This window comes from Elgaria multicarinata, chromosome 9, assembly GCF_023053635.1.
Source record: "Elgaria multicarinata webbii isolate HBS135686 ecotype San Diego chromosome 9, rElgMul1.1.pri, whole genome shotgun sequence".
NCBI classification, from domain to species: Eukaryota; Metazoa; Chordata; class Lepidosauria; order Squamata; family Anguidae; genus Elgaria; species Elgaria multicarinata.
The window spans coordinates 52,083,605-52,097,708 of NC_086179.1; the positions used below are offsets into that span (position 1 = coordinate 52,083,605).

The 14,104-nt window shown below is 41.5% G+C and overlaps 1 protein-coding gene across 1 annotated transcript; it reads right to left on the minus strand.

Moving 5' to 3' along the window:
• Positions 1-2,373: 2,373 nt before the first annotated feature.
• On the minus strand, positions 2,374-14,013 carry LOC134404273 (GLIPR1-like protein 1). Its single transcript, XM_063134989.1, has 6 exons — positions 13,828-14,013; positions 11,740-11,997; positions 9,293-9,396; positions 3,517-3,602; positions 3,228-3,260; positions 2,374-3,139 (listed from the first exon to the last, which is right to left on the minus strand). Exons 1-6 carry the CDS (start codon positions 14,011-14,013, stop codon positions 2,985-2,987), a joined length of 822 nt encoding a protein of 273 aa, XP_062991059.1. The 3' UTR covers positions 2,374-2,984.
• Positions 14,014-14,104: the final 91 nt, after the last annotated feature.

Here is a 14,104-nt window from a genome sequence, read left to right on the forward strand (position 1 = left end):
ACTGAACATAATGTACATGCTAAAGCTTTTGTGGGAGTCATCGTGTCAGTACTATAAGTGCACAAGGAACCTTCTTCAGACCTGATTAAAGGAATCCCCTGCTCCCCATGCCATTGTTACAGGACTTAACCAGTCTCCATTGCATCTGGCCAGGAGAAGCTGTATTTGTACATTCTCCAGCCGAGGATTCCTGAGCTTAGCAGCTTGAACAGTCATATGAAGTACAATAAGCAGAAGATATTGTTCTATTGACTAGGATGAACTCTACATGAAAACAGTATGAGAAAAGCTTTCTGCTTATTCCTGGATTTTGAATATTGCTTTGTACACAAAGCAAGAAAAGCAGAATATACACTGCTTAAAACCTGGTTTAATGGCCAGGCCCAGCCCAAGGCAAGTTGCCACCTGAATTACCAGGGACCCACAGTGCACCAACGACCCCCTCCTGCAATACCCACCCCCCGCGACCTCCTCCACCCCCCTCCCACACATGCCCAAGAAGCAGCATCCACTCAGTTGCCCATGAGTCTTGCTGCGCCTTGCCTCTCGACTCTGCCCTCCACCAGGCAATGTACTTTTCCAAGCGTGAACATGCGCACCTGCTTCGCCAGCAGGCTGCCTCTGTAAGGTCTTTCTGCCTTCAGGAGCCACGCAGCGCCTGTGCACCTGTCCAGTGTGGCTCCTGAAGGTAGAAAGACTTTACAGAGGCAGTGTGTTGGCGATGTGGGCATGCCTGTCCCCACAAAGGAAAGTAAGCTGGCTGATGTGGCCGGCAGAGTCAGGACTCAAGGCACGTCGAGGCAGGAGGTGCATGGGTGAGTGTGCGAGCGGTGGCTGCAGTGGCTGCTAGGGCTTGCTGGCTGCCTGCCTAGGTGGCAATAAGCAGCAGACCCTTTGCAGGGGGTGAGCACCACTCTTCCCCTCCTTCGCCAGCTTCCTTCTGCTTAATGGTAAGGCCAGCTCTGGTGCAGGAGCGCTGAAGAACAGCATCGACAAGCACTGTTAACCCTTGCCTTGCTGTGCCAAAGCTGTCTTGCCCAGGATGACCAGGTGAGCCCACCTGGTGTGAGCGGCATGGATGAGCCACTCTTTCCACTCCCTTCCGCCTCATGCAGGAACTTCCTCCCACTTCACATAAGGCTGGCTCTGTTTATGGGTCAAATGGCACTTGAAACTGCCATAGTTTGGAGTTGGGTAGGCAGAGTGCAGTGAATAAAATGGAACGGCGTCAACCACCTAGGTGCTGCTCAGCAAATGACAGAAGCTTGCTCCCCACCCCTCTCCATGCTCCTCTGCTGAGGGAAGCCCATATTTCAAATGCATGGAACTGCGAAGCGGTGAAAGGGTGAAACCACCGTATATATCACTACTGTGATATTGTGCAAACTGAAAATAAACAGTGGAGAAGTGCTCTATATCCAAAACACACAACAGTGAAGTGGTGAGAGAATGAAACAGTGTTTTTCTCTCTCTCCATAGCACAACTGCAATGTAAAACTAGTAGAGAAGGAAAGGGGAACAGCAGGAGATAGCATCAAGTCGCCTACAGTATTTCAAACGCACGGAACTGCGAAGTGGTGATAGGGTGAAACTGGTATTGTGAGGTCACACTACTGCGAAATAGTGCAAAGTAAAAACAGACAGTGGAGGAGACAAGGGGGAGCAGTAGTAGTGAAAGAGTGAAACAGAGCTATTGCAAAATAGCACTACTGCAAATTAGTGCTAACTGGTGGGAAAAGAAGCCGAGGCCTGTGCCCATAAAATGCACTACTGCCAATGGCAGAAGAAAAGAAATGTGGGGAGGAAAAGGGACAGCTCCACCCTTGATTGGGTCACAAATGCACCCCCAGGCATGCCCAGTATACAGGATTTATTTCAGAGCACACGGGAGCCACCTTAAAGAAAAAGGATGTAATAAAACAATGTTCAAAAAATGCCCTTTTTTCAGGGGAAGGCTGCAGGATTGCTGTGGAGTGGCAAAACATGGGTCGTGAATGACCCCTATATACATTGGGCCTAGGTAAATAAATAAGGCCAGGTTCATAGTACATATTCCAGACCTGGCCACTCTAGAGTCATCATACTACTTGTCAATCGCTGGATTGATGATGTATATTGCTATTCCTTTTGTGCCTGTAGAGGGCTCTGTGGCCTATGCTTACCCAGAGATTCACTTTAGGCCCCAGACTCAGACCTTGCTGTTAAAGCCCTGCGTTGTTTAATTAGAATCCTGCTGAAGCTGAAGCACTGCTTTTCTGAGGAAGCAGAATTAAAACAGAGATTTCATAGCACCATATTATGCAGCCGTGCCCTTTCCCCAAGTCCTAGATAAGTTCCTCTGATGTTATTAATTCACATGTAAAGTCCCATTCAGTAAAGATCATTGGCAGCATCAATAAAAAGTTTATTGTTTGTACATTCAGTCAGTTTTATTGATCCTGGTGGGAGCATTCGTGACGAATGGCCAAATTGCCCCTGGCCTTGCATAACCCTCTCTGAATTGCCCCAACAAGAGTTTCTGCTTTTATGGGGATGGGGAGCTTTAATTACTGAATTCCTGTTTGTTTATGTATTGCTTTATGATGAAAATAAAATGTGGACAGCAATAAATAGAGCCCTCTCCACTGCAGAAACAGAAACTGGCATTGAGCAATTCAAAGAAGCTAAACAAGGGACAATTAATGGGTTACTATTCACTAATGCCACAGCTGACATCGACAAGAAGCAGTCAAACACATATATTTCTATAGAATGTATATCTATTCCTTTCTGATTTTAAAAGTATTCTCTAGGCATTAAGATGGAACAAGTAATTTTTTATATGATAAAATTGCAAGAATAATATAAAATAATCACATTAATCAAAACTACTTTAAAAATGAATTGCAGGAAAATGCTTTTAATATCCATGTAAATATGTTCTGCTAGTTCTCTTAGATACTAACAGGAGGGTTGATTTTTGTGCTATGTATATATCAAATAGTTTATGTTTGCAAACTTAAACCTCGATAACGTTGTTGTAAATAGTAAACCGCTCCAAATGCTAGAAGCATTACTGATGGTCTTAAAACTGCAACAGCAATACAGTATTCATCACACTTAATTCGGTGTTCCCACGGTGGAAACCATCGTGCATAGCCTATTAAAACAAATTAAAATAATTTTTACTGAATATTAATTTGCTTTTGAATCAAATTTAAGGTATTAAATTTAACCTTAATACATACGCTTGATGTTTTCATCTTCACGCTCAGGATTTCCTGGAGAAAGGGGGATATATAAGAGTTTTTTGCTGATTGCAGCCTGTTTGTTTTGTCTCAAAGAATTCATTGGGAACCACTGAGAACTAAAATTTGTACTACGTGCATTGTCCTGCCCTGATTTCTATGCCTTGAACTTATTAGAAAATCTTTTTATAGAGTGAAGTGATGGAGCCCAGAAACTGGCTTTCATGTATAAGATAGTTGCCTTTATCTGGTTTTTCCTTAATATTACTCTACTCAATTCTATACTTACTACAGAGATTATTGTGACAAGTGTCTCCTTCTGGGCATGTGCTACATGGCCGTCCTGATTCATAAGGTCTCATTCGGTAGTTGCCCCTAAAGAACAATTTTTTCATAATGTAATATGGTATTCAGTACACAAGCTAAGCTAATGATTGAAATGCAAACTATTACAAATATAATATATAAGAATACGGTAGTGTAAAGCTTATTACTAGAGTTCTACCAGACTGATTTTTCTCATTTTTGTTTTAAATTGAAGTTTGAGCTGTGTAGATTTTCTGTGCAGAAAATGTTGAAACATTGAAAGTGTTCAAAGCTCGAGCTTTAATAGCAAATAATTCCTTCCACATTAAACAGGCAGGGGGGGCCCTCTGCCAGTAGGATGCTCGGCCAATCAGTGTGGCGTGAAGGTGGGCCCTGGGTGCAGCTGTGCAACTGTCACCACCGGTGAGGAGTGGAAAGGGTTGGAAGTGGCCAATCAGGGCATGCGAAGGAGGAACCGGGGCCCTGCCACATACAAATTTCAGAGGATTCACTATGCATGAGCCAAATTTGCATTATTCATGAGCCCCTAGTAGTGAGGGGACTTAAGGGCAAAGAAGTGTGAAAGCAGAACATCTAGCACCCATGGTGACATGGGCTTTTCACTAGTCTATATTTAGATGAAATAGTCTATATTTAGATGAAATATAAATAGTATATTTATAAATATAAATAGTATATATTTAGATGAAATAGTCTATATTTAGATATAGACTATGGCTATGTGTTAAGAAAATAACTCAAACAACTAGGTAACACACTGCAGTATTTTGAGCTGAACAGCCTTATGATGTACACCTGATACATATGCAGACTTAATAAGAAAGCTGTCCTAAGAAGGATTGGATTAGGAGTGAAGTAGCAGATCCTCTGTCACTTTCAAAACCCTGTCAGCTTATGCCGGTCAGGGCAAACAGACTTGCCTTGTTTCTTCCTTCCTTGGTGGCTACAGGTCCAATTCTTGGGCATCACAGGGGAATTAAGGGGTTTGGGATCCAAAGCCTGCTCTAGTCCTACAACATCCCTCCCCTCATTTTGGGACTTACCACTGCCTACTGCACACAGGAACAAAATTGGTGGCAGATTTAGGCCTGCAGAGCTTTCAGAGAGTGTAATTAGGGTCCCTGCAGTGGGTATTTCACCCCTGGCGGCTCTGTTCCTCTCCAGTGGCGGAGGGGCACCTCTATCCCATCCTAACCCCTCTCAGAAAGTGATCTGCAGGAGTTAGGATAGTTCTGTCCATATGTAAAGGAAACACTTAGGACTACCAATTTAGATGTCATACCCGATGTTACAACTAGTAACATGATATTTAGATGTCATACCCGATGTTACAACTAGTAGGTTCTCTACTGCATTTTTCTATTATAACTTAGCGCTTGTACAGATATTACTGAAGTCATCTAACGGCATAAATAACTGCTTAAGTGAGTGGTCTACACTTATGGGAATTTCTGTGAGTCCCCCAGTTAAAATTAACATAAATATTACAATACCTCTTTTTAAAAACATAATCTAGTTTAACATGAAATCTGAATTAAATAGAAGGCAAGCTTTATGAATATTTATTTTCCATGTAATTCACAAACATTTTGTACAGAAACTACCAACCTTTATTAATGGAAAATGCTAGACACTTTGGCTGCAATCCTATATCAACTTTTTGTGAACCGTCCAGAGAGCTTCGGCTGTGGGGCAGTATGTAAATGTAATAAAATAAATAACCGGGAACAAGCTCCATTGAAATCAATGGGACCTATTTCTGAGAAGACATGCAGAGGACTATGTGAGTTTGCTTTTGTCTTTATAAGTGTACAGACAGCCACACAGAACTCTGTCGCTTATCTATTTGTATATAAAATTCAGCTGTGCAAAAGGCATGTCGTCTATATTTCCAAAGATTTTATGCTCCTGGATTGTACAATGGCTCTATAACTAATGGGAGCCGCTTTTTACTGTAGTCTTTGTTTGCACCCTATAAAAAGCCTGGGCTTCAAGCCCTCAATGTTCCAGTCACTTCAGCTGATTTCACTTTACTGATATCAGCTGGGTCCTGGCTACCCAAGGCAGGCACCTACTGCTGAAATCACTTGATTGCACGACAAGCCCTGTTAGTCCTGGTTGCATTCTTGGCTTTCATTCTGCTGAAGTCACTCTAAGCAATGGCACCTAGGGTTCTATGCGAGTCTGACAGACCCCTTTTCTTAGAGCAGATGCTCTGGCCACCTACTGTAGCTCCCTGTTTAGTTGAAGTGATGATGCAAATTGCAGCCTCTTTCAAGGATCCCTTTAGCTGAAAACGCAGTAGTTTTATTGCACTCCAGCACTGCCTGTGGGTAGGATCTAACAAAATCCCAGGCAAAGTATCTTTAAAGTCCTTTCCTGTCTTCTCAAGGTTCTTCTTCTAAAAATTATCCCACCCTTCCTACTTTCCCATCATATGCTAGTATATGTAGCAATTTAGTCTATTTTTAATCAGTTTTTGGGCAGAAGCATGGCCACTTTGGTGTAGCCTTGCTCTGAACTTCTAGTGAGAAGGACTGTAGCCAGGTTTCCTTTTAGGGTCTCCTTTTTATTTCCTCTTCATCCTCATTGCAATCAAGCGAAATTCTCCAGAGAAGTTGGCTTGATATGTAATGTGTCCCGGAGCCCCTTATGTACAATGCATTTCTGAAAGAGGAAACGAGAAAAGTACACTGTGAACAAGGCACAGTAAATTGGAATGTGTGAATTAGATATAGTTAACCCAAGTCTTGCCATCCCCATTTGTCACAGTGACCACGCGCAAGCAAGGTCTAGCCTTCGTGCTCTGCACGCTGCCAAAGACAAACCTCCATGAGCTCTTTTCTCCACCTCACTCTTGCAATCCCATCTCCGAACCTTTCTCACTCTCTCTTCCACCAGAGCCCCATTGCTTAGCTCTGACTTGTGTAACTCTCTCAGAAACACAGACAAGTGTCATCCCCACAGATTCTTTATGCATGTCTACAGCCTAGTGTTCTGTGCACTGCAACCCTCAGTTTAGATGCTGAATGGATTTTGGAGCTATTTTCCCCACCACATGAATCCAGTGTATGGATGCTTACATTATTCATTTTGCCTTCTGTTTCAGTTACTTAATATGTATAGGCTTTTTAGTCATTTATAAACTGTTTGAATCAATTCTGGAGTTCATATAGTGCCTTCTCCCAACCAGCTAACTCTCAAGTGTAGTTATTGTATATATTTCTGATTCCTGTGTGTTCAATAAAACACCCATTTTCGAAGAGATCTACATGTGTGTGTACATCATTGGATCACATCTGTGAAGATGCATTATTCAAAGGTTCCTGAGATAGGTGTATCTTTGAACTTCTACTTATATCTGGAGAGAACATTCAAGTAATATGTTCCTGCCCAATTGCTAAGAAAATCTTCAGAGGCTCTTCTATGGGTGTTGCTGCCTACAGTGGTGCAATAGGTGGCCACCAGGAAAAGAGCCTTCTCTGTAGTGCTCCCTTATCTATGGAATGCCCTTCACAAGGAGGTCTGCCTGGCATCTTCACTGTATAAATTTAGACACCAGGTTAAGACCTTCCTTTTTAAGTAAGCATTTAATCTTTAATCTGTTGCTTTATTGATTTTACTGCTGGCTCCTCAATGTTTAATATGTTTTAAAATGTTTTGAATGTTTAATATTGTATTGTTTTACTTGTATTGTTGTATTATTACTTTCATTTTTTTTATTTTGTTGTTGTTTATTTTTTATAACTGTAAACCATCCCAAGGACATTTGTCAGTTGGGAGGTACGCAGATCTAATAAATAAATAAACTAATAAATGGGGAGGAAGAGATGTTTGTCAGGATCATGGTGGAGCAGGGAAGGGTTAAACCTCCCCCTCCCCCCCTTGCTTATTATTAAAAATGTTACATCGCACAGTCATTGATGTATTTATCATCATGTGTAGTTAGGCCTTAACTTCTGGAATTTACTCCATAGCTGACGGCCACTAGCTTAGCTGACTTTTTAAAGGGGTTGGTCAGATTTATGGTTAGCAGTATTAATGGCTTGCAGTGATGATTCTTAAATATAACATCTATGTTCAAAGATGGTATGCCACTGAATACCAGATGAAAGAAGCAGAGTTGGGGTTGGGATGGAGCAGTATCCATGTAGATGGGGTCGAGATTTTCTAACTAAAGTGTCCCAAGTAACCCAAAGGATTATTTGAAACTTAATAGCAGCCAGCCCTCCATGTGATGGCAGCTTGCACACTACTATCCCCTGAAATGTTGGCTTAGCTCTTCTGAATGAGGTAGGGCCATGGCATCACAAAAGCCACATCTGGACAACAATAAAGCCCAACAGCTTAGTCACTGCTCTATGTGAGCTGGTTGTGCATCCTTCAGTACAATTCTCTGAAACATCGCTCTGAGAGGCGCTGTGGCAGATACTAAGACTTTCTCATCTGATCAGCTGGTGTGAAATGAGTCTCTGGGCACGTCAACACCTGCTTTTCCCCCCCAGGATTGTCCCAGGAACATCCCTGTGCATCCAAATGACACACAGGGGATTCCAGGAGCAGGCAGGGATGCTCTCTCCATTTCCCTAGGATAATCCTTGGGTGTAGAAAGGGCCTCTGAAAGCCACTGGTTTAGACAATTCATTAAATGAATCATTAACTGGAGTTTTAAGATCATTCCTTTGGAAGACTGTACTGAACTGGCAATAAAGTTGAAGCTTTCTTACTTGAAAGAAAGATCCCTTGAATTCAGTAAGAGTTAGGCCTTAGCTAGACCTACCTGTTAGTCCCTGTCGGAGGGGTGAAGAACTTGCAATGGTTTTATCGCATGATCCCCCATCTGCTTACACGCAGCACGTGATGACCTCAGAGAGAGAGGAGTCACGCCTGCCTTTTTTAATTTTTAAAGGGACAGCAGTGCACGAATGCTTGTGCGCAAAAGGTAGGTGGTTTTTTTAAAAAAAAAAACTTTCCCCGCTCACCCCATCCCACCTCCGATGGGCACATTGCTCCTGAGGAACTCTGCGCCTCATGCGCAGGTCCCGGCTCCTTGCGAGGAGCTGGGACAAAGAGCGGTGCCCGGCCACATGTTCCGTGGTCTTGGGCTCAGCATGAGACCGCGAAAAAACGGGCCTAAAGGGGAGGGCAAGATCCTGGGGCAAGGGAGGGATCACCCCTCCCTGATCCCGGGATCCCCTGTGAGTCATGTCTAGCTATGTCTAGCTATGGCCTTAATTTAACAAATGAAGTTAAACCATATCTACCTTGACTGACAGTGACTCTTCTGTTGCTCAGGCAGAAGTCTTTCTCAAGACCTGCTACTTGATTCTTTACCTGGAGGTACTAGAGTGAATCTGGAACCTTCTACATGCAAATTATGCATTCTATTGCTGTGGTATGGCCTCTTCCTAGTATAGAAGTTTAGGATCCAGATGAAAAAATGAATACATTTCTACTGTCTCGTGTTCTTGAGTCCTTAACTGTTTTAGAACTCTTCATGGTTGTTTGTTTTAGATAAGACAATTCATTGTTAAACATAGTCATGCCTGGATAACAGATGGTTTTGAAATCATTAATCAAAATATGAATCATATTACAAAATCCAAAATTACTACCCACAGTAATGTGGCAAGCAGCCACATAATTTTGGATATCAGAATACTTTTTATATGAAAAATAGAGTGAACACAAATTTAAGCTAATATATATTATATTTGCTTTAACATTTGTTAACTTACGGTGGACCATAATTGCACACTACATTTTCAATATTTCTATGGCGATCCAGTTTACGGCAGAAAACAACAGCACAGCCAACCTTATAAGTAGTAGCCCAAACAAGCTGGAAAAAAAGATTTTTTTTTACAAAATAAGATACAAGCTCTGCTAATAGTTATCCATTTCTAAAATTAAGTTTATTCTCAGATTTCTCCCCTGCACTTTTATGGGTATTTGGCCAAAGACACCTGTGTACCTTATACTAGTATTCAGCAGAAATGGTTATAAGTCAGAGCAGTAATGATTAAATACGTTCTATGTATGGCACAATCCTATGCATGTTTAGCGAGGAAAAAAATCCGACAACTCCTAGTGTTCCCCAACCAGTAATGCTGGCTGGGGCATGCTAGAAGCTGTATGGATTTTTCTGTCTAAGCATGCATACGATTGCACCCTTAAAGAAGTTAATATTATCCATTGTTTAGTTTTTGGATACAAATCAAGCAAATTCTGTAACCATCATCTTACAATTTAACAGCACACTCAATTCTCCAAGTGCCAGTCCAAGTAGCCAAAACAACACTATTCAAAAACAAGGGGGAGGTATCAGCAGGTTCAGGGGAACTCCAAGGTTTGCAGAAATATAAGCAATTGTTATAAGCAATCTCAAAACAGTCCAATGAGGATTGAACATGCTCAGTGGCCACAGAATGCTGGCTGACTGTTGAAGGGGATGGAAAATGGAAAACCTGAGCGGACTGGGGGTGGGAGGAATGGAATACTGCATGTCTCTTTGGCTGGAACCCTGAACAGTACAGGCAACATTTTCTTTCAGGTAACACGTGTGTTATACAAATTATAATTTGATTTTTTGGATTTTAGCAATGATATGTAAACATAGTCAATCAAGTTTTATTGTATGACCAAAGTTGTCACAATATTATATAATCAGAGAAAATGAAACAAACACAATCAAGGACAAATATCAGGAAAACAGTAATGCAAATAATCTGGCCTATGCCATTTTTACCTTACACATTAAAACATGAAGATCAACAAAATCATTCCTAATCTTGGGAACTTGCACAGCAAAATGTGCAGTGTGTTGGTAATACACCTATCATTTGATTTTTAAAAATCAACAATTTGCTAAAATGGTCAACCCTGCACCTTATCAAAGAAGTATCTATTGTCTTCCTTCCAAGAATTATACAAACAAGGATATAGAACATGTAGTAGGTATTTTATCATCTTCATACCACAAGGGGGAAGTACTTTCATGGTACTGTTAAATCATCTCTTCACCTCAGATTACATTAACTGGATTTTTAGTGAAATAAATGCTTGCTTTAAACTAAACATTCACTTACAGTAATTTGTTTGCTTTTTTTATCCTATGCATCAGAAGAACATGGGTGCTATACAAAGTTTCTTGTCTTCCAACCTATATCTATCCTCCACTTTTGCCAAACATTCACAACAAAGTACTAAAGAAGACTCTACTGGTTTTTATTTTTGGAGTTTGCCGCAGCTTGATTTATTTTTTTGTTTTAATATTGTATACTACTTTGTACATTTTAATGGATAAGTGGCATTACGAATTCAGAAATGAATAAAATAAATATCTGTGCCCACCCCACCCCACCCCACCCCTCCCGCTACAGACTGCCCCTTAACATTGGGAGTCACTTGAAAAGTGACAGATTGCCAGATATTGAATGGCATCCCACTACACTTTGGACACACTCATGCCAGCTTGTTTTTGGGGATACACCCAAAACATCCTGGTACCATTCACACCAAATTCCATGTAAAATCACCAAATTCCATGTAAATTCCATGTTTATTGTTCCGCTTTCTGCCTTTGTGGGAAATTAAGTTCCTTGTCTGTTGTGGGTGATGCCCAGTGGGTACTTGAGGCCCAGTATTGGGCAAAAGGCAGGATACAAATAAATATAATAATTCTTATTCTTATTCATACATTATTCTTGAACTGCTCTTTGCTTAGGTACACTGTGCACAGAGCACAGAGGGAACTTACCAGGACATGTACAAGCTATTGCAAGACAGTTTGTTCTTCCTTTTCATGGTAAGAACTCTGCTGGTATGGATACACATGCCCCACAAGACTTAAAGTCGGCTTTCTGCCAGTAGCTCAGGGAGATTTTACAGATATTGCAAGAAAGAACCCTCCACCATTCTGATCTATAACAGCCTGCACTTTGTGTAAGCTCATTAGACTGAAATTGAAATCATTTTTTTTCCTTTCAGAAATACACAAATTATCTCTAAATTAATTTCAACTGTTCTATGTTATTTATAAAGAGCCATTATTGTTATTATTTCAAAAAGTATGATTATATAACCCCTATAATAGCAACTTCATATATTTGTTGCTTCAGGTGATCCAGGTTCTTGATATTTTGCCCCCAAATTAAAAATTATTTGAACAGATAATAAAAGTTACCTGAAAATAATCCATGCATAGTTGTGTACATGAGTTGTTTTGGTAATTGTAGAAAATCACCTCTGAGTACCATGCATTCATGGCTCCAGTAAAATTAAATGGTCTTCTGCGGGCATTTCCATACCATATATTTTCTCCAGGAGGATTAAATTTAGGATCAGGATGGCCGCCTCCTTTTTTCATCCTTAAATGGTTATGCTCAAAAATGCATCTTTGTCCCCATGCTCTAGCTGTTTTAGCTAAAGCTAGATCCCATGTCTGAAAAATATGAAGGTAAAATGCTCTGCTTTTAATTACATTTTTATTAACCGACTTCTATTATGGGTATAAATATACTAATACAACATCTTCATTTCTCTTAAAATTTAGAACACAAATATTTATTTGTATCTAGTGAATAGTCTGTTAGCAACCCAGGCATTTATAGATACCCATGACAGAGTAATCCTACAGGGGTCAGGGAGGGAGAATCCATGATGGCTACGTGCTACCTCCAGTATCACAGGGAGTAAGCCTATATACACAAGTTGCTGGGGAACATGGGTGGGAGCTATTGTACCGTGTTCGGCTTCTGGGTCCCTGGTCAACAGCTGGATGACCACTGTGTGAACACAGTGCTGGACTAGATGGACCCATGGTCTGATCCAGCATGGTGCTTCTTATGTTCTTAAGAACTGCCAAATTCAAAGCTCTGCTGAGCTCTTGCTAGGGCTGAAGGTGGTGGATGCAGCTTTTGTTTTCCTCTCTCCCTGCCAATGTTTTTGTTGACCCGTCCTTTTTTCTTCTTCTCTACCATCGCTTCTAGTGGGAGGAAAAATAGCTACGGTAGGCATGAGTTGAGAGTAACATGAGACTTTGGATCCTGCAGATCACATGCCTCACCCACTGTCTGCCCCCAACACTGAGCTTGTCTGCAATATCCTTTGACTTCTAGGGCATCCTCCCAAGGGCCAAAAGGGAGCTTCAGCTATTGGGCGGTATAAAAATGCAATAAATAATAATAATAATAATAATAATAATAATAATAATAATAATCCTTAAAGAGTGATTTTTTAAAAAAGTCATAATGAGAGAGCTTGCAATTCGGTGGAATACAATATTAAGTCGTTCTTCCTTTCTAAAATGTATATCACACTTTCTGCAAAAGCAAGTACCATTAGAAATTTAAACCAATCACCAATAAAAATAATACAACCCCTTGACCTAAATAATAATAATAATAATAATAATAATAATAATAATAAAAAATTTATTTGTTACCCACCTCTCCCTCCAGATTGAGGCAGGGTACAACACAAATGCAAATGCGTAAAATACATATACAGTAATTAAAACATTTTAAACAAATACATTATTAAAAGCAGCACATTATTAAAAGGCATCTTAAAATTCAACTGTGTAGGCCTGCTGGAAGAGATCAGTCTTTATAGCTTTCTTAAAATCTGGAAGACTGTTAAGTTGACGAATATCTCCCAGCAGCTCATTCCATAATCTGGGAGTGGCAGAGGAAAAAGTCCTCTGGGTAACAGTTGTCAGCCTTGTTTTTGTTGAATGGAGTAAATTCTTCGCAGAGGACCTGAGTGTGTGGTGCGGATTGTATGGGAGAAGGCGATCCCGCAGGTAGCCTGGACCCAAACCACTTATGGCTTTAAAGGTTATAACCAACATTAACAAATTAATTGCAAACGCAACATGGTACACTGGCAAGGGAGATTGGGCATGTATTGTAGACTATAATAAACCATGCTCATAGGTTACAAACTTACACTATTATTAGGGAGTAACCCCCGTTAAACATAGAAGGAATTACTTCTGAGTAAATGCTCACTTGCGCTCCCCACTCCCAGCCTCACCAAGTAGCTCCACAGCGCCAGACAGACATTCGAGGACTGGAGGACATTGCTTTGCTGTGAGGAGGCAGAGATAGCTGCCCCCGAAAGTGGCTCGTTTTATTTGAAACACTTAATTTTCGTAGTTTCCGGCGTTTGCCTCCCCTTCCCGTCCTTGGCTTCTAATTCAGCTCCCGTCTGGCCTGGGACGTTACATCCCCGCCCCCGCCCTCATCCGGAGTCATTCACCGCCACACACCATATAGAGCATGTTGGAGGCGGTGGGGGTGACTGCGGAGCGGAGTCTGTTGTGGGCGTCCAGATACTGGTTGATAAAGGTCCTGTTGGTGATTGTGGGATACGGCGCCGGCCGAAAGCCCTTCCTGCCGCGCCTGGCCGCGAGGGCGACGAGCCCCAGCACCACGCACAGCCACAGCCTCGTCATGGTGGTGGCGGCGGCGCCCTGCAAGGGAGACGGGCCGGGGCGCGCGCGTTGACGGTTCCTCTCCAACGGGCGCAGGCAGGAATTCGTCTTG

Excerpts from the sequence above, each read along its gene's own strand:
- LOC134404273 (XM_063134989.1), bottom strand. The coding sequence starts at position 14,013 with ATGACGAGGCTGTGGCTGTGCGTGGTGCTGGGGCTCGTCGCCCTCGCG. Across the intron at positions 3,261-3,516 it reads TTGTCACAATAATCTCTGTA|GAAATCCTGAGCGTGAAGAT; the intron begins GTAAGTATAGAA and ends CCCTTTCTCCAG. Across the intron at positions 3,140-3,227 it reads TGAAGATGAAAACATCAAGC|GCTATGCACGATGGTTTCCA; the intron begins GTATGTATTAAG and ends TTGTTTTAATAG.